General features: G+C 40.1%; 1 protein-coding gene across 12 annotated transcripts in view; it reads right to left on the reverse strand.

The window, feature by feature from the left end:
- Window positions 1-3942: 3942 nt before the first annotated feature.
- The window catches only part of FN1 (fibronectin 1), a 66075-nt gene continuing 49297 nt past the window's right edge, over window positions 3943-20720 (reverse strand). For 4 of the 12 annotated variants that reach the window (XM_041737090.1, XM_041737094.1, XM_041737093.1 and 1 more), the window contains 12 exons: window positions 19739-19826; window positions 18685-18861; window positions 17139-17228; window positions 16749-16928; window positions 15498-15587; window positions 14071-14462; window positions 12803-12941; window positions 10459-10623; window positions 8304-8429; window positions 7691-7797; window positions 5085-5192; window positions 3943-4698 (listed from right to left, as the gene is read on the reverse strand). In XM_041737090.1, the coding sequence (XP_041593024.1) occupies window positions 4627-4698; window positions 5085-5192; window positions 7691-7797; window positions 8304-8429; window positions 10459-10623; window positions 12803-12941; window positions 14071-14462; window positions 15498-15587; window positions 16749-16928; window positions 17139-17228; window positions 18685-18861; window positions 19739-19826 (1734 nt within the window). In that variant the 3' untranslated portion in view covers window positions 3943-4626. Of the gene's footprint in view, window positions 4699-5084; window positions 5193-7690; window positions 7798-8303; window positions 8430-10458; window positions 10624-12802; window positions 12942-14070; window positions 14538-15497; window positions 15588-16748; window positions 16929-17138; window positions 17229-18684; window positions 18862-19738; window positions 19827-20720 lie in introns of all 12 variants that reach the window. The other 8 variants (XM_041737089.1, XM_041737092.1, XM_041737091.1 and 5 more) reach the window with 2 other exon arrangements.

Genomic DNA, 20720 nt, shown 5'->3' on the forward strand with positions numbered 1-20720 from the left:
TCCCCCTGTCCCATTAATCTACTTTCTCTATTGGTTTGCCTATTCTGGACACTTCATATAAATGGACTCTTATGTGGCCTTGTGTGCCCGACTTCTCTCATTTAACATAGTGTTTTCAAGGTTCATGTTGTAGCATGTTTCAGAACTTCATTCCTTTTAACAAATAGTATTCCATTGTATGGATATATCCCATATTGTTTATCTCGTCATAAGTTAATACACATTTGGATTGTTTCCACCTTTTAGACTATGAATAGTGGTGTGATGAACACATGTGTACAAGTTTGTTTTTTTAAATATATATTTTATTTATTCACGAGAGACACAAAGAGAGGCAGGCAGAGACAGGGACAAAGGGAGAAGCAGGCTCCATGCAGGGAGCCCAATATGGGACTAGATCCAGAAACTCCGGGATCACAGCCTAAGGTAAAAACAGACGCTCCACCGCTGAGCCACACAGGCATCCCAAGTTTTTATGTGAACATATGTTTTCAGTTCTCCAGGGTATATACCTTGGAGTGGAGTTGCTCAATCCTATGGGAATTCTGGGGTTAACTTTTTGGAGAACCACCAAACTGTTTTCCACAGCAGCTGGGCCATTTTACTGCTCCACTAGCAATGTATGAGGGTTTCCATTTCTCCACCAAGGCAGCATGTCTTTGAGTCAAATATAGCTTTTCAGCACTTGGCTCAGCATCTTACAACTAATGCTAAATTACACAGATCAGTAGATTTCATTGTAAAGTCCTGTCCAGTGGTTTGCTGGCAGAGGCAATGTTTCCCTCTGGAACAAAATGGTAGTTTCCAAAGTATCTTAATGCAAAGATAGAAAAGAAAAGACCAAGGGAGAATCTTTAGCCTTCGTTATATTTTATATAAGAGGAGTCTGTCGTGGTGGGCAGTGTGCAGGACATGGGATTCCGGCCCCCGTGAGTACAGGTTGCCAACAATCACCTGCTGGCTGCCTCCCACAGCCTCCAAGCTGTGCTAATTGTGGGTCGTTGGGGCTCCACACAGGAGCTATTTCAGAGATAAATTTGGCTAATATTGTTGAAACCCACATGTCTCTAAAGAGTAAGTAAAAAGGAATTCAAGGAAATGTAGAACATGCTTTAATATCATACCTATTCTACTAAGAAATGTTAAAAAAGGAATTTCCGTTTTTGGCTTTCAGCGGAAGCACCATTTCTCTGCTCTTTTATTGTACTATTTTCTTTCCTTCCTTTTTAATATATAGATTTTTGTTTGGAATTCAAATTAATCTTTTATTTTAATGAAGATATGGAGTGAGACAATGTAGCAATGACAACAGCTCTTATTTCAAATATGAACACCACATACTCTTTAAAAGAGTTTTCTTAGAAAAATCCACGGCAGTGCAAGGTCATCTTTGCACGGCTTCTGCTTTATCAGCCTTTATGGTTATCTTTAAATGTTCCCAAATATGAGAAATCCCAGGAGTGGTCTTCTTATTTTTTTTTTTTTAATGGTTGAAATGAATCTCCTGAAAATGGGATTTTTTAATTGTAGCCTACCAGTTTCCCTACCACAGTAATGGGAATTTACTGAATAGGAAGCAATTTCAGTATTTAAATGCGCTGACGTGATGTTCCTTAATCACTTTAATGAGTTTCATGCAACTAGAAATGGAATAGAATTTTCAATGGAAATATAATTAAGTAGAAAAGTCATTTCCTATACTTGTAATTTCCACGTGATCATTTCTTTATTCACTACCTTGGAAAGTGTGCCCCACAGATTTACAGTGATATTATTATACATATTAATTTGCATCATTCACTTAGGTCATTAGAGCTGAAAACAATATAAATACACAATAAATTGTTACAAATCAAATGCAGCAAGGCAAAGTAAAGCTTCAAATCTACAAATTTTCTTTTTAAAATCTGATTTTACCTGATTTTTTTCTTGACTTGGCAATTTCTTGCCTGAAAACAGATTGGTCATTTAATTATGCCTTTTCAATCTGGCCTGTTTAAGAATTCTCAGGGGAAGAAGTATCACGAGTCAGTAAAAACTGTGAAAGAACTTTGGAAATCCTCTTAGTTCCCATGTTTGAATAATTTTGCTGAGAAATAGTTAAAAAGAAAATTTTACCATTCTTGCATTATGATGCCAAAACATAAAATGTGCTTAATTTGTGCTTATTATTGAAATACAGTTACTGATTCACTATTGAAAGTTTAATTATTTTAAGATTAATATATTTCTTTTGAGACTCTAGCAGACATTCTGGAAAAAGTGGTATTTTTAAATCTTAAATGTAGAGCTTGTGTCTTTTCCATTTCAGAGTATAAATTGTCAAAAGGGATTGCTATTCATTTGATTAATATAGTCCAAGCGGATTTACTTAAACTCACATTTGGGAAAGATAGTTCTAGGTTTGCAGATAGGCAAGTGGTGCAAAACACATTCTCAACTGATAGCTGCTTTTTATGTTTTAAGATACAAAACTTTTAAGCTTTTAAGCAAGATGGAGTCGAGGTATAGACCTTCACCCGCATGGTACCCGGGGCCCCCTCTTCATATATGAAGACAGAGGGACCAGCCTGCTTTCCCTCAGGCCTGCATCTTAAGTGGTGTGTAGATTTATATTGAAGCACATTTTCTCTTGAGTGACCAATGATGACACTTTATGTGAGACAGTCATGTAACAGCGCCACAATCTCTTCCTATATCTTTTTTTTTTTTTTTTTTTTTTTAACATAGAGCTGCTGCTACCTTGGTCATTACTGCCCTAATAAAACAATGATTAAGAATATTAAACAGAAATCTAGGGTTTGGGTCTGTGTCTTGCTAAGGGAAACTAATCTGAGTTGCATTCTTTATAGAATTAGACTGCAAAACCTCATCCCAGTGAGATATTAAATGTCAGGGCATTTTATAAACTAAATCAATTCAAATGTGAGATTTTTTTTTTATAACAAATGAACCCTGAGGAAATCTTTCTATATTTAGTCTTAATATTCACTGACATTTTTTTTTTAAGATTTTGTTTATTTATTCATGAGAGACACAGGGACATAGGCAGAGGGAGAAGCAGGGTCCCCATGGGAGCTCAACAAGGGACTTGATCCCAGGACTTTGGGATCACACCCTGAGCTGAAGGCAGATGGTCAACCACTGAGCCAGCCAGGCATCCCTCATTGACAGATACTTAGGAAATATTTTCTTTGATTACACAACAGTGAATAAGAAATATTTTCCACATCTTGTATAGCATGAATTACTAATATTTGCTAACTAAAAATTAACTATTTCCAGTGACAATATTTACTATTCTAGATGCCAGATTTAATCTCAAAGTTTTGTTGTTTCCCCAAAGTTAAATCGAAAAGGAGATATCCTTTGTCGATCAGGAGTTTGCAAACTCTATTCTGCTGGGGCACCCAGAAAGTGTCAGCTGGCAGGAATCAAGATGAGTGGGGTTGGGGTTCTTGTACCACACCACTTCCCCACAAGGAAAATCCTCTAGGATGTACTATTCAAGTAGCTTAACATCTCTGTCCTCTTTTTATCTTCCTTGTAGGTAGCCTCTTTGAATAGGTGTTTATTCAATGAAGGGAAAAAAGGAGAGGGAGGGAGGGAAGAATGATGTTTGGAAAAGAACAGGGAAAGAAAGGTTCTTTCAATCCCACTTCTGAAGAGCTGGCTAGCAAGTTCAACAAATATTTGAGTCCACTAAAATCGAGGAAAGCAGGAATAGGAAACCAGTTCCATGACTGAAAAGATGAAGTGACAAGAATGGATCCATTTTTGTATGAGAGACTTGGAGAATTTTGTACTTAAATCTCCAAGAAGGAGAGAGCTGTACAAGATCATACGTTTTCAAATGCCTGCTGAACTGAAAAGAAACCTTCATGGGGATTCTTCTTTTCCCCCAAATTTCTTTATGCAAAAAAAGAAGCCACGACGTTCAAGTTGTGGAATGTAAATCTTTTATTAAACAGTTGTCTTTCCACAGTAGTAAAGCTTTGGCACATACAGTATAAAAAATAATCACCAACCATAATTATACCAAATTCCTCTTATCACCTGCATACTAAATGTCTTCAATACAATTTTTTCCATATAAAAATACTGGGAAAAATTGATAAATAACAGATAAGAGAAAGATATTTCTAGATCATTACTAGAATCTTTTGGAAAAGGTGGACACTGTGGATATTTTAAATATCACAGTAACAAGGATATGCCATTCTTACAATATTGCAGGCCAGTTAAGTGGAAGCAGAAGTGTTTGGGTAACTTTCCTACTTTAAATTCTGAGAAAATCATTTCAATACATTTTATATGTTGGTTGGTGCCTGTGCTTCCCTATCAATCCCAAACCAAATCACAAGTGAGAATCATTTCATTTAAAATACTGAGCGGTACTGAATACTTCGGAGCAAAACAGGAATGTACTGCCCTCATTTATGAGAAAAGTCTCAAAACACTCCCAGGGTGATGCTTGGAGAAGCTGTGAGTTGAGCTGAAGCTGGAGAAGTTACTCCAGAGCAAAGGGCTTAAGAAAGAAACACTCTAAGATGGGGTCTGCTAACATCACTCCAGTTTGGATGGACCTTGGCGGAGATCCATGCTTGTTTCTCTGGGTTGAAAATATTACTCCCGGGAATCTTCTCTGTCAGCCTGTACATCTAAAGGCATGAAGCACTCAATTGGGCAGTTGACATTCTGTTAAAACAGAAAAAGGGGGAAAAAAAAAAACCAGCATTGTTAAAATAGAAGCAAAATTTACGAAAAAATCCCATAAAGTGTACAGAACAAAAGCGGGGAGGTTTTTATGACAACTATTTACAGAGAGGAGAGTATCTCTAGCTTCAAGAACTTAGCAATGAACTTATTAGGCAAGAGGAGATATTCAATCAAGAGTTTCATACATTTGAACCTTCATTATGTCACAGGGTACAGTCTCCTCCTCAAGGCATTTAAAATACTTTTTTTTTTAGAAAAAAAGAATATTGGGTTCATTCAGAAGAGAGCTGCCTACAGAAAGAGACTCCCTACTAGGTATCTAACCGCGTTTAGGGTAGAAACACTCAGGGTGCAGGTGCACATACAGTGTTTGTTCTCTGATGGTATCTTTGCGAGTACTGATTGTAGTGGCCGCTGGAGCCTTCGTGACCGGGTTCGGCCCCCGGTCTGCGGCAGTTGTCACAGCGCCAGCCCTGAGGGAACACAGGCATGAAGTCAGATGAGGTTTACAGTAACCTGGGAACATCAGTTAGGGCTTGTGTTAACCAAGAGTTTCAGGTCTTACCCACCTGGCAAAGTATGAGCAGTTGACCACTAGGGAAGCTCTGAGGATGATTTTATGCATTTATAACTTATAGAATACGTTTTGGCGTATTATTCATATCTTATAATTGCCCCTGTCCACTTATGCTTTTCCCGCAATGTCCTCCTTTCTCTTCCTATTCAAACCCCACCCACCGGCTAAGTCTCGTTCCAGTCCCCATGTCCTAAGAAGCTTTCTGTACTAGAAGTCACAGAGAAGTTTTCTGAGAATCCTAGAGCTTTTTTAAATGGGAGTTGAGATCACAGGGCCAAACACCCTCATTTTATAGGAAACTCAGACCCGAAGAGTGAGTGGGAGAGCCACACTGAACTGCTGGTGGATTTGGGACTGTCCCACAGCTGAGCAACTCCTGGCCATGCTCCTTCTGTCGTCACTTCCTTCTTAAACTCCCATCGCTAGACATGGGATGAAAGACGGGACCAGGACCCAGCTGGACCACTAAGACTTCTCTCTGAGATTTTTGTTCAAAGTGCGAGGAAACATGTTCTCTTTCACTGTTGCTCCGAGGCCTATAGGGGATAAACATGGGGCTGACAGATTCACCTTTCTATCAGCAGAAGCCTTTGGAAAACAAAGCCAATACAAAGGAAGAAAGCACATGAGAGAGTGAGAGACTCAAGGCCACTGCTGGGGCAGCCCTGCAGCAGGCAGATCCTGGACTCTTCAGTCATGTGAGTCTTTTTTTAAAAGCCTAAACTAACCTGAATCCAGCTTTCCTCTTACAACCAAAAGAACCTTAAATAATACAATCACTTTCTGTCTTACACTGTCACTTAAATATTTCAGACATCTTTCTCATTTAAAAGCATATTCCTCACGATACCTAATATGATACAGGTAAAAACCTACTTCTAGAATCACTGAATCTTGCTTTCACATAAAAATGTAACAGTTTCCACTGCTGTCTTAAGTGTCTCATTTGGTACTTTCTTAGAACAGGTGTCACAAATGAAAGGTTTCATGTGCATAAATAATGAGGAGATGCTAAAGTGAGACCATAGCCTACAAAGTCACTTCTCATCACACATTTCTATACCAGTCGCTTACCACAAGTGTCCACCATCACACTCTTTTGTAAGTGTTAATGAGAGACAGAGAGCACCTCCATAGCTTCTCTCTATCAGAATAGGGGGCCTCTCCCTCCCCACCTAACCACTAGAGGTGGAACGAGATCAGAGTAGTTTCCTCAGGCTGTCCCAGTCCTCAGGTGAGGGCAGACCCAGACCCTTGAAGACCCTTCCCTGCTGCAAGATTACTTTTCCTAAAAATCATTTTCCATCATACTCCCTCCCTTTCTTTTTGGACACTTACAACTGGCTAATGCCAAAGGCATCAACCAGTGAATCCTACCCTGGGGTAAGGAGCATGGTCTTCATGTATCAGAATGTGAGGAGCTATCGGAGGGGACGTTTTCACTGAAAACAAAAGGCATGTTATGTTCCATTCTTTTGAGTTACAAGAGTCATTTAATTTTGAAATTTCAAATAACATTAGAGGAAAGCACAGCATTTTTTTTTTATTATAGTGAAGGAGGGCACAGATTAGAAATGGTTGAGAACTTCTGGCTTAAACTGTAGGCTTCCAGGCCTTTCATAAGTGGCCCACACTTCTTCCCATCTGATTTGTTACCACAAGCACTGAGCAGAGGGCTGGCTCACTAGAACCTACATATGCCCACTCCTTCCCATCCCAGGTGGTATGCGTAACTCTGGTCTTAGCCTATTTTAAACATCCTAAACCCCAGCCAGTGTATGTTCCTCTGTTCCATGAAATTTTCTTGCTGATTCCAGCCTACCTGAAAACTCTTTGTCAGACCCACTAAGAAACTCACTTAATTAAGCTTGACTTCCAATGTATGCTAATTTAATGTCTCCAGTTGTATCATTAACAGCCAGGACCATTTCTCAATCCCTCTGTCTGTCCCATATTCCTCAAGCACAGTGCTAGACCTGTAGCAGGAACCTATTACTGGATTGACAGAAGGTATAAGGAAGTGGTATTTTCTTAGATCCAGGATGCTATTCAAAATATTTAACAACGCCACGGGGACACCTTATCCATCATCATGGATCTAGAGGTCCAATGCCACCCAGCATTTAACACTTCAGTTGCTGAAAAATAGAGGCAGCCTCAGAATAGTAGATGTGAAAGTGGCTGAGACGTCCAAGGAGATGGAGAACTGGGAAGGGGTATAGAGTAGCCTCATGTTGGCAGCTACATGCCCACAGGAAATGAAGCATTTCAACTTTCCTAAGGGACACCACCACACCTTTGTGTACAGCATACACCCAGGAAGCTGACCCCTTAATCACCAGTGCGGAGCCTCCCCTTTATAGTATCTAAATTGTGCAGGGAGGCTGGCCTTACCCGCTGGCCTCCAAAGCATGTGCAGGAGCAAATAGCACCGAGATATTCCTTCTGCCACTGTTCTCCCACATGGTATGTCTTCCCATCGTCGTAACATGTTGCCTCATCTACATGGAGACACAAATCAGAAGCTCACGTAAGGCTGAGAATACAGACTTCACCTTTATATAGGGGTGGGTTCTGTTTCTCTCCAAAATATGTATCACCACAGCCAAAATCCCACATGTTTATGGGATACATTGGTAACAGAGGTACTGCTGGACAGATCTCAGGGCAGCACTCCCAAAAACTAAATCTGATCAACTGGAAAAGGTTCATATTTTAAAAGTTGAATCTAAAGATCCATAAAGCTTTCTTGCAATATTTCACTGCAGATTATGGTCAAAACACTCAGGTCGGGAAAATGCTACTGTGTCCTGTAATAACATTAAATCACGGCTCATTTTTGAAGCTTGTCTCCACTTTCCCAAATCAAAAGATTAACAAACCCAGTGTCCACTCCTCAAGGAGACCTAAAGTCTCCAATCATTTCTGTGAATGAGAGTTACAGCTCCGTAATAAAAGGGGGAGTGCTTAATAAGGCACTAAAAATGATCTGTGGCAATGCACGTACGAGGATCACACTTGAATTCTCCTTTTCCATTTCCAAGACATGTGCAGCTCATCATCTGGCCATTCTCCCCCTGACGATCCCACTTCTCGCCAATCTTGTAGTTCACACCGTTATCATGGCACCATTCTGTGGGGTGGGGAAAAGCAGAGGCAAAGAGTGATTGGTGTGTTCTGACTCAACAAGACCGCATGCTGGAACATGTCACGGGATTTTTAAAAGGCAGGTACCTGGAAGGAGTGGCAAGAAAAGTTGAGGGTCACGATCTCCATGACAGACCACTTTTTTGGTTCGCTTTAAAAATATTATCTTTACCATTTAACATTCTCTAGGATATTTTAAGATGCAATTCATTCCACCACAATCATGTCCCGAGAATTGTCAATTGTCAGTGACCTTCATTTGCATTCTCACTCTTAAGGATTAAGACTATTGAAAACCAAAGTAGGATTTAAATAGTCTTTTGGGAATGGATCATAAATGAAAAGTCACTTTTCGGATTTGCAGAGAACCTGGATACAAAGTAGTTCCATTAACCAAGAAACAAAGCTCAGCTGGTTTCTACATGCCACAATCTGTTTCTTGTAAATGGAAAGAGTGAAAGAATTAACCTGGGTACCCAAAACAAAACAAAAACAAAATTATAAATCACTGGTTATTAGGTAAGATAGGTTCTGAGGAATATCTAAAACTCACAGTTACATATTTTTAACTGCTATCTATCCATAAAGGATGACTTTTAATCTCCAAGGTTTTAACTGAAACAAAATGCACTTCAGAAGTTTGTAGAAGTCAGCCATCCCTTAAACTTTTTTCATTCCTAAACTTGAAAAATTATTCGACAATTATGAAATCTAAGCAAAGAATATATAAGTTGAGCCCAAGAATCACAGAAATCACTTTCTCTGTTCCCACAATTGTGCCTAAGTACTTACCTAGGTAATAAATACACAAACTTAAAATAGTTCAGTTTCAGAAATGAAAAACCACCCAACTGATGCCAAATGTTAAAACTTCCAACTCCTAAATGGCATAGGACACACCTGCTCAATATTTCCATGTTCAGATGGTTGAACACAGTAGTCTGCATTGAAAAAATTACTCACCTTCATATTTTAGTCTGAACTAAACCATTTCATACTTTAGTGTGAAATCTTTAAAAAATCTATTATGTTGGATTTCTCTAAATATAATTTCTGGATATGTCTTTTTTATAAGCTATAATGGTTAATGCCTATAAAAATAAAGCAACTGTTAATAATAATCACATCCCCAGGGCAGCCTCGGTGGCCCAGTGGTTCAGTGCCGCCTTCAGCCCAGGGCATGATCCTGGAGACCCGGGATCGAGTCCCACGTCAGGCTCCCTGCATGGAGCCTGCTTCTCTCTCTGCCTGTGTCTCTGCCAGTCTCTCTCTGTGCCTCTCACGAATAAATGAATAAATAAAATCTTAAAATAATAATAATAATCACACCCCCTAAAAACAAAGCATAAATGAAAGTTTTATAAATTCTAATGTTAAATCTCAAAGCAGAGTAAGTTACCCCCTGGATCATTTTAACTGAAAATACAATTTAAAATATTAAAATCTTTTTATAGTTTGAAAATCAAATATTGATTTGATTCTCAATTATCTACAGATGATTATCAGTACTCTCTATCTGGCAAGATTCAAGCTATCTGATGTGCTTATGTGTATGTGTGATATGAGTGTGTGTATATATGAAAGTATGTGTACAATGATATGTGTATGTTTGGTTTGTTTTGAAAGAGAGTGTGAGTATAAATTCTCACCTCTGAGCTCATTCAACATTAAAGATTAAAAGAGATTTGGAATTCTTTTGTCTCTGATACTCTTCATTAGACTTGGCTCCAGAGAGTTTGACTTTATCATCTTAACAGAAAATTTTTAAAAATCCTATTACCATCACAAATTTATTTTTAATTAATAGTTGTACTGACACAGAACCCCTGAAGTGAAGCAATATTCAACAAGTAAAATTTCCCATCATTTTTCATGATGCAAAATGTTACTTTGAGTTAAGCAATCTCCCCTCGTCTGCTTCATGTTTGGAAGAGCCCGTATCTGCCAAACATGCTTCCTCGGCACCTTGTGCAAATGCATGGAACTAGAGGGGATGGACAAAGCAAGCTACTCACTAGATGAGTCACATCTGAAATGACCACTGCCAAAGCCTAAGCACTGGCACGAGAGCTTAAAGCCAGATTCAGACAACCGCTCCCACTCCTCTCCAATGGCATAATGGGAAACCGTGTAGGGGTCGAAGCACGAGTCATCTGTAGGCTGGTTTAGGCCTTGGTCCACTACATGAAGAAAAGGAAGAAAAAGAAAAAAAAAAAAGACATCTTATTGGTGGTTTTGGACCAGAAGAAGAAAACGGAATTGTTATTCTAACGATTTAGTCTAAAACAGAAATCCCAGCAGCATTAAGATTCACCAATGCATTAGTTGCTTAATAAACAATGCTTAGATGTTGCCCACGGACACCTGCCACAAACACCTCAAAAGGAGCCCATCTTATATTTTTTGCCACCAATATTAAAAAAAGGTAATCATTTCTGGTAAAACTAGTCCATAGCACATGGAACATATCTTAAGGCATTTTAAGCTAGTTAAGAACTCGAGGAGGCAAAGACTGGAATGTCGCGTCATCAGTACCTGACCGACCCTAAGCTAGTTATTTCTCATTTCTCTGCCTTCCTTCCCTCATCTGTAACATGGGATTAATAATAAAAATATATCTACCTGCTCAGGATCTTGTAAAGATTACAGGATATCATGAATTCAAAGCACTGGTCCATTGCCAACACACACACAAAAGCATCCTTTGCTTTTAATGCAAAAGTCTTGGCCATTTTTATACACCATGAAAATGGCAATATTCACTTTTATTACTGCATTTTTTGCACCATAGTGCAAAGATCCTAGATTTTGTACATCAGTATGATAGTAGTAGGACAGCTTTACTTTGGCAATAAAATCAATTGCTCCAAGTATGAGAAAGCAAGGAATACGAATGACTAAGAATAAATAATGGAGTTTCTTCATGTTGCCTAAGATACTGGTCTTTATGTTTTGAGAAAGCTTAAAGTAATCTGTGTAAACAAAGCATACTTCCAATGATTCTCTAAAAATTACATAAACTAACTTCTGTGACTTTGAATCCCACCGTGTATGTTTCTTTTTACGGTGCAAAAATCAAAAACTCCAAAGCAATAGATATTTGAAATGTGTAACAGTGAAAAAGGCGTCGCCCTGGAAGAAAATAAGAGTGGGAAAAACTAACGTCTGACATGTCTGAAAGCCAGGAGCACCTGGCTAGAATGCAAAATACGGCTGCTGGGGATACGGGTTTGGAAAGGAAAATGAAAGGAACCTAAAGTGTTACGAGGGGTTTCAGGAACCCTCCTAAAAATAGCCACCAGTTAAAATTCCACCTGACTTAAGTTATGGAGATGGAACCTATTAAAGAAAACGATGTGGAAAAAGCACAAATGTCTTTGAAAATTCCTTTCATGTGGCTTTCTACTAGTAAAACCACGCAAAGCAGAAGGCATGCATGACCATGGATACATAACCCAACAAGCACAAAATGATCCCCCACCAAAATGTCAACTGCTTAAATTCACATGTATTTATGCAGGTGAAATAGCACCATCATCTGCAACCCTGGATTCAGTAACTGGCCCTAGGATTAGAGCCCATCACTTGACGGAGACAGAATTTAGCACTCCCTGCTGCTGAGGAATAGAGAGAACCCTCTGGTGGGAAAAATGAAGACTCATGGTTTTGATGATTCCCTATCTCATGTTTCTTGGTGACTCTTCAGCTGATGCAGGTTGAAAAGCCAGGTGCTACAACGACTGGTTTAAAAGGACTTTGCAGGTGCTACAAAGAGGAGTCAGCGATCATTTAACCTCTATTTCGGCTCTGGGCTTATATAATCAGAAAAAGAAATTGAAGTAACATTGGAAGAAGGGTAGCTCTTTGAACAGAAAGGGGCTATGTTAGTAGCATTTGATAGCAGGAATAAAAACCAGCAGTTACTAGTGTCTGCAGATCGAGAATTTCCTTTACAGGTAATCGGTTTCTGTACTCAGCAATCACTCAGGAGGACAGCAACACGGTGAGGAGCAGAGGGTCTGGCAAAAGCCATTGGGAGACTTGTGCCCTGTATCAACCTCAAGACACTCGCTAGCAGGGCATCAGAGTGTTGGCCTGAGCCAGGTTTGAGGTCCCTTCCAGGTCTATCCTCATGTCACTCTGTGAGGCTCTATCTATTGAGATAAATAAAGATTTTACAACGAAACTAGCATACTATGAGGGAAAAGAAAATCACCGAATTTCAAGTTGCTCCTTTACTTCACGGCACCACGTGCCAAAGTTAAATGACAAGAGCCACAAAGGAACAGTCGAGAGAAGAAGCGTCCCTGGGGTAGTCCAGAGGGGAGCCCGCGCCTGAGGAACCAGGCATTCACATACCAGAGTTGCCCACGGTAACAACCTCCTCCCGAACCTTGTGCCTCTTCTGGTCTTTCAGTGCCTCGACTATGATGTTGTAGGTGGCCCCTCTGGTAAGGCCTGTCAGGGTGGCACTAGCAGAAGTGCCAGGAACTCGGAACTGCAATCATTGGCACATCCAAAGTGAGGGAGAAAGTGTTATCGTGAGGAATTGACACGACTCACCCTATTCTCTTATCAACAGCCTGTACTGTGCTCATAAAACGAAGGGAGACAAAGAAGGAGGGTGTGAAGGTCCCAAACCAGCCATGGGGAGAAATGGAACTTGGCTGGGGGGCCATCTTCTCAATCTGCCAAAAATCTCCCGTCCATCACCTGGAGCCCTCAGTAATCCAACAGAGGGCTGCCTGTTCGTCCTGCCCTGCCTGTAGGTCTGCGCCAGCCCACTGGGGTCCCCCGGCCATGCCCTTGGCACATGACACGGGGACATGGTGCTGTGGGGGAGATACATTCATCATCTGCACGGTGGCATGTGACCCTCACATGGGGGCCCTTAGAGCATTTGGGCAAATCCTCAAACTCATGTTTCTGAGCCCATAGATGTTTCACAGTGCAGTCAGTTTTTAAAGTTCTGCCACTTTCCAAAAACAAGAACGCACTAAAAATTGATACCAGCAGGCCAAACCAAAAAGTGCTTTTAGAGAATCAGTCACTTCTAACAGCTGATGTGCACAGCTTCACTTAAGTTCTTTTTCCTCGGACGTATTGTAGATAATGGGATTCTTCAAGGACGAGCCATAAGGATGGCATTTTATTTTTTTAATTTATTTTTAAAGATGTCATTTTCAAGCAATCTCTACACCCAGCGTGAAGCTCTGAACTCACGACCCTGAGATCAAGAGTCACGTGCTCTCCCAACTGAGCCAGCCAGGCGCCCCGAGGATGGTGTTGTAGCCCTTCCTGGGCAAACGTAACTTCAGGCCGAATATTTATCTCCCTTTCCTCAGATCATTTCTTTGTCCATACTACTAAGGAGCCTCAAATGTGCGAGAATAATAGAAATGGTTTTATTTTCTCTACTAAACAAAAGCTGATGCTATTCTTTGGTACAGTACATCCCCCAAAGTACAGCCATACTGAGATTAAAAAAAAGAAATATCAGGGCTTAGGCATGCTACCTTTCTAAGAGGCCCTAAAAATGTAGCCACCTTATGTTAGAGCTCTGGTCACTTCCGTTACCTAGCTCACTTATTTCTAGGCTGCCCAGAAGTAGAGAGAAAATCAATTACCTGTAAAGGTTCTTCATCAATGCCAACTGGATGACATGAAATGATATACTCAGAGCTTTCTTGGAATGGAGTCCAAGAGATGGTTGTCTGAGAGAGAGCTTCTTGTCCTGTAGAGGCATTTGGATTGAGTCCCATAACGTGAGGGTAGAGGTGATGGTCTACGTCTCCCCTGGGGACATGACCAACTTGGATCTCCTCATTTACATTCGGCGGATATGGTCTTGGCCTATGCCTTACAGGGGTGGCCGTTGTGGGCGGTGTGGTGCGCCTAAAACCATGCTCCTCAAAGATCATTTGTTGCCCAACACTGGGCTGCTGACCCGAAGTGCCAGGAAGCTGAATACCGTTTCCAGTGTCATACCCAGGGTTGGTGATGAAAGGGGTCTTTTGAACTGTGGAGGGAACATCCAAGATCTCTGGTCCGTGAAGATTGGGGTGTGGAAGGGTTACCAGTTGGGGAAGCTCATCTAGCCAAGAGAGGTTAGAGCCAAAAAAGCAAAGCGTGTTAAGCTCCCAAAAGTAGCAGCAGTAGTCATTACCAATTCAGGCAACAATGACTGTTTATCAATCTGATCAAAGCCCCGAGAACATTAGCAGTTCTTAGATCACAAGACACTTTTTCCAAAAAAGAAATCTTTATGATTTTTCTCAAAGGTTTCTTCATAGTTTAGAATGAAAAAAGCGTTAGTATGAATTTATCATACCCACAAAGCTTTGAACCGCTAAGCCCCATAGAAGCTACTTCTGCTCAAATTAAGCCTAATGGAGCTGAAATGTGCAGACCTTTTTTCTTCTTTTCTTCACTCGAGAATCATATTACAGGGACTAGAATCCACACTAATTATTTGAATTCCAGACGTTTTACTCAACAATTTTTCATGAATTGAAATGGTAAAAATAGATAAAACCACATACATGTTTATTTCTAAAACTCTCCTATTGGTATAAATAGAGAATTTTCTTCAAATTAAACTGAAATTAGATGAAAATGTAAGATTATTTAGTTCAAGTTTCAGAAACCAAATAATAAATAAAGGTAATAGGAAGGATTATTTTCCCTATTTTTTTTTTTTTTAACATTAACTTCAACAGAAGGTATAGAAGAATAGCAATAATAGCAGCCTGGTTTCTACATTTTACTATGTGGCTTAGATTTTTTTTTTTTAAAGGTGAATAAAAGGCTTTATATTAACTGGCTAAGAAAAAATAAAACCAAATGCTGCAGATTATGTCAGGTTATTTGTGCTATCAAAGAGCACAGCACACATGCTAAGCTGTCTAAGAAAAAATTTCCGTGAGAAAAGTATCAAAATCTGAAGAAACTTTTCACCGCAAAATTGATGACTTAGAATTAGTTTTTTTTTTTTTTTTACTTCAAATTAGTTTTATCTTGATTACCTTCCTATTACCCAGAAGGCGCCCTTTACCTGTCTTTTTCCTTCCAATCAGAGGCTCACTCTTCTGGTTGTTCTTGAGGGCAATGACTTGGATGGTGTACTCGGTGCCTGGTTCCAGACCTGATGGAAGGACAGATCATCACGTTATGTCCATGGGCTCAGCTAGTCAAGTGGGAGTTCATCTGACCAGGAGATGCTACTGGGAAGCAAGCATCCTCTCTAGTTAGCCTTTGGCCTCTTGACAGGTAAAAATCGACTTCACTTTTTTTCCACAAAACCCCAGTATTCTGCATATCATGGCCACTTGGTAAATTAATAACTTTCCTCCCAAATCTAACAGCTAAGTGCTTCTATGCTAACTTTTTATGGGTATTCTTTTAACGTGTGTTCTTATTTGCCCTTTTGAATTCAAGGAAATCTCTCAGCATCATACACCACTGGCAGGATATACATTTGGGAGAGATCACTGCAGATTGTATACATGAATCTATTTAGGGCCTAATAACCAGATGGTCCTCAGTGGCGGGATCAATGAAAACTTAGACTATGGCGAAGTACTCTGTAGGAGAGAGTGGCCAATCTTTGTGTGGTCCCTGTAAGAAGTATCCAATGCTACTTCCTTCCATATCTCATTCTATTTTCCTCTCCCCAAAGTTTCTAAAAAAGCAGAATCTCCTTCTGGTATCTCTGTGTTCTGTTGGATATTTAAGTCCAGATGCTATCCTATACAGAGTTTAAAATTTTAATCTCCTGGCCAAAAATAATACCAGAGGCTTGTGATCTTTCCCATTGAAATAGACCATGTTATTCCCCATTCCAGGCATGTTGTCCAGTGTGGGTGGTTGGGAATCACTTTGCCTCAAAACCCATTCTGTGAAACTGGGTAATGAAGGTGGTGGCAGGTGGTACTCTGACAAGTCCTATAAGATCATCAGATCTTTAGGGAGCTGGTGGGAGGGCAGGATCACAATTTGCTAGTTTGTTTTGAAAAATGTCTTTTCCTAGGACAGGATTGACAAATATTTGGTAAACGTACAGCCAATAAAAAGATTCTAGTTATGCCATTATGACAGTATTAGAATTATTGTGTTTTCATGAATTCATGCCTTTTGAGATGTATTGAGACCTACAGCTCCTCCATAGAGGGTGCTTTTTGAAGTTAACAGAAATGGGGCTTCTTGTTTTCATGATACAGCATCAAAGACACAATTGGAATCTGCTAAGCACTTCGTGCGTCCTAGGGAGTCCGCAGGAAAAAAGGCAACACGGAAGCAGCAATACCAGTGATAGTAGCCTCTGTGACGCCAGGGCGGGGACGAGGGACCACTTCTCTGGGAGGGGACCCGGGCTTCTCATACTTGATGATGTAACCAGTAATCCTGGCACGGGGTGGCTGCCATGATACCAGCAAGGAGTTAGGTGTGGTGGCCAGGAAACGCAGGTTGGATGGTGCATCAATGGCTGAAAGAAAACAAAAGTAAATCTCTAAGAAAATGAATAACCAGGGAACTTATTTCCACACTCTTTCCCCACCCTTAGAAACAGACTTTAGAGAATCTAAGAGTTCCATAACTATAAAAATGGTTCACAGTCAGCCTCATTTTTGTTTCTTAAGTTCACGTGACTGATCACACATAAGTCAGTGGCATTTCTTCAGAAAAAAGTAGTTACCAGTGGAGGCGTCAATGACCACAGGGGAGCTCCGGGCATTGTCATTCAGGGTGTACAAGTAGATCTTGTAGTCAGTGCCGGGTTGTAAACCTGCGATTTGTGAAGAGATAGATGCCTTTTATCTGATCTTAATTTATTAGGAAAATTTTCACACTCATCTGTAATTTTCACAGTTCCTCTATCATCTCCTGTGTATATGGACCACAGAAGTGGTCCACATTTTCTTTTTTTTTTTTTTTTTTTAATTTTTTTTTTTTTAATTTTTTATTTATTTATGATAGTCACAGAGAGAGAGAGAGAGAGAGGCAGAGACACAGGCAGAGGGAGAAGCAGGCTCCATGCACCGGGAGCCTGACGTGGGATTCGATCCCGGGTCTCCAGGATCGCGCCCTGGGCCAAAGGCAGGCGCCAAACCGCTGCGCCACCCAGGGATCCCAGTGGTCCATATTTGAGCAATAAATTAGAGCCTGGCATGGGTGCTGTTAATGAAAAACATTATCTCAAAAGAAAATCACCGGTGCCTACAGAGATACTGGCTAAAGTAAATTTTTAAAATTAAAAAATGCTATGTTAGAAGTGGCCGTCATGGAGAGGGGTGCATAGGTGGCCAGTCAGTTGAACGTCTGGTTTTTGGTTTTGGCTCAGGTCGTGATTTCAGGGTCATGAGATTGAGCCCCATGTGGGGCTCCATGCTCAGCATGGAGTCTACCTGATATTCTCTCTCTCCCTCTCTCTCTGCCTGTCCCACTTATGCTCTCAATCTCTTGCTCTCTCTCAAATAAATAAATTTTTTTTAAAGAATCTTCTTTTTTTTAAATTTATTTATTTATGATAGACAGAGAGAGAGAGAGGCAGAGACACAGGCAGAGGGAGAAGCAGGCTCCATACCGGGAGCCCGATGTGGGACTCGATCCTGGGTCTCCAGGATCGCGCCCTGGGCCAAAGGCAGATGCCAAACCGCTGAGCCACCCAGGGATCCCTCAAATAAATAAATCTTAAGAAAAAAAAAATTAGTGGCTGTCTCAGAGAATGAGGGGCAAGCACCTACTAAGTGTGTTTTCTCTTTGTTGTAATGAGTCACTGATTGGTAACTAGAATCAGAATTTTAAATTTCAGAAAGACCTAAACTGAGCAAGATATTGAACATTCTCTGACTACAACTTGGATCTTTATGAAGTAGTATTGTTTGCTTTTTAAAATTGGATTATGTTTTATAATCTAAGAACTATAGGCCACTATTAAGTTTCTCTTGGTTTTAAGCATTGTGTTACATTTTTTTCTAGTAAGAAAGGGTGCACTGATGAAAGCTTAGATTTCATAAATGGAACTTATGCCATTTCTCTGACAAACATTAGATAAAATCAAGCATTCACAGGACACAGCTATTTCTAATCATAACATGAAAATAAGTTTTTAAAAATTATAGCTGGATTATTTAAAACATTGACAATAAATTTAATCTGTGTAAGTGGTAGAGTAACTGATAAGCTAATGTATGTTGTGAGTGGCAATCAATGAACGGGATGAGTAAGGTGAGTTCCCTGACCTGTGATGGTGTAGCTTCTGACATCTGGCCTGATGGTTCTCTGAATCGGATTCTGGCCATTTGCTGGGATGGCATCAACTTGGAAGCCGGTGATTGTCTCGGTCTTGGTTCTCCAGCTAATGGTGATGGTGGTCTCGGTAGCATCTGTCACCCGGGCCCTTCTTGGAGGGCTGACATCTGCACAGATCAAAACTAGAGGTTAGTGCCTGGCTAACTCACTTTGATAAGGTTTTGATATTCTAAGCATTTCTTTACTATACACCAAATATGTCCATTTCTACACATAACTAACCATGTATAGATTTTTCTCCTGTTGCATTGAGAGAGAGAGCTTGATGGGAATTAGAAAATACGAAAAGATTCACCTCACGTACCTTTTTTTTAAAACTATTTTTTTTTTTAACTAAAAACCTTTACAGATACTACCAGTGGTTCCCAAGTCTGGGTTTATGGTATCTACAAATACCTCAATAAGTGTGTTAAAGTTATTAATTTGTTGATATAAAATATGTGTAGCAGGCGTTACAATGATATGGCCGGCCAGCAATAATATATATATATGTATATGTTTTGTTGGTAGAGTGGTCTTTCTTATAGGGCTTCATTTTTTCTCTCTCAATGTATGCAATGGCATCCATATATTATAGATGAGAAAACTTTGATATTTTATGTGATTTCTGAAAGAGCATAGTATAAATTACTGATACGGCACAAAACTAGATTGCAGGCCCAGGTTCGTCCGATACTTACTGCACTATTAAGGTACAGCAGAAGCCAGGGTGTCTTTCCCAAACATCATGAAAACAAGTTCCAACATGTAGAGCATAAACTAGGTGTCAGTCCTAGTTCCTAACACTAACATGATAACGTTTTTGAAGTGATCCCATTTATGTGCCAGTATGCCAGCTTCTGGAGGGGCGTAAAAGGTGACAGTTGTAAAAAGATGGGCAGGCAAAGCGGTTTCCAAACTGGGAATCCTATTAATTTGGTGATCTAGAAAATCATCTACCATTCTTTAATTTTTGTTTATGGAGAATGTTTGTTGATTACTCACTCTCCAGAGTAGTGACAACTCCCTGAGCCGGTCTGCTTGTCAACGTGTCCTTAAGGGCATAGACGCTCACTTCATATTTGGTGGCCACCTAGAAAGAAGGACACGGTAAGCTTCAGCAACATGATCTTCGGAAGCCCAGGTGTTTTCACTACAGCACCAGAAAAACACAATGGTTATAAAATGAAAAAATAAACTGGCACAGAATTATAAATTCCTAGATGAATTTCATTCCTACACTGCAGATGATCAATAACACATGTAAATTCTAGGAATTTAAAAATGTGCTTAGGGGTTAACACCAAGTAAGCTATAACTTACATAGTTACACTGAGCTGATTTAAAATGGGGAGAATAGGTATTAGCCTGCTTTTCTCCTTTATGATCTGACAAGTGCCAATCATGAATCTGTCTGATCATGGAGAGGCAGAGAGAATATCCTATCTCTGAATACTCTTTCTGTCATTTCTTCTGGGGTTGGCCTTATGTTAAGAAGTACATCAATTTCCTAGATTCCGGGCTAGTTTTCCACATGCGTGTCTAAAAGGATTAAAAACGTTTCACTGGAGGGAGGGTCAGGTAGGTTGGTATAAACTGGAGAATACTCCTTGCCAAGGTAACAAAGCTGAGAAAATGCATAACCGGAGTGGATTTATGCATTCAGCCTATGGACATATGAATTGCCTCCCACCCCCACATACACTCATAAAACCATTTTAAAATACATAACATGCATATACACTTAAAGAGCTGTGTAAAATCCAACGTGATTTATAAAAGTCCCACCCAGACAGTCATCTGGAAGAGCTTAGGTCAATACAGAGAATTCTACTTGATTATTTGATGGCAGAGGCAAAGAACACAATTAGATTTACTATATTTTGTCTCTGTGACTTTCACACTGTGAAAGAGGCACTACAGTTGATCCTTGCACAATGTGGGAGGAAGGAGTGCTGACCCCCTGCATAGCTGAAAATCTGCTTAT

Source organism: Vulpes lagopus, chromosome 22 (assembly GCF_018345385.1).
Source record: "Vulpes lagopus strain Blue_001 chromosome 22, ASM1834538v1, whole genome shotgun sequence".
NCBI classification, from domain to species: domain Eukaryota; kingdom Metazoa; phylum Chordata; class Mammalia; order Carnivora; family Canidae; genus Vulpes; species Vulpes lagopus.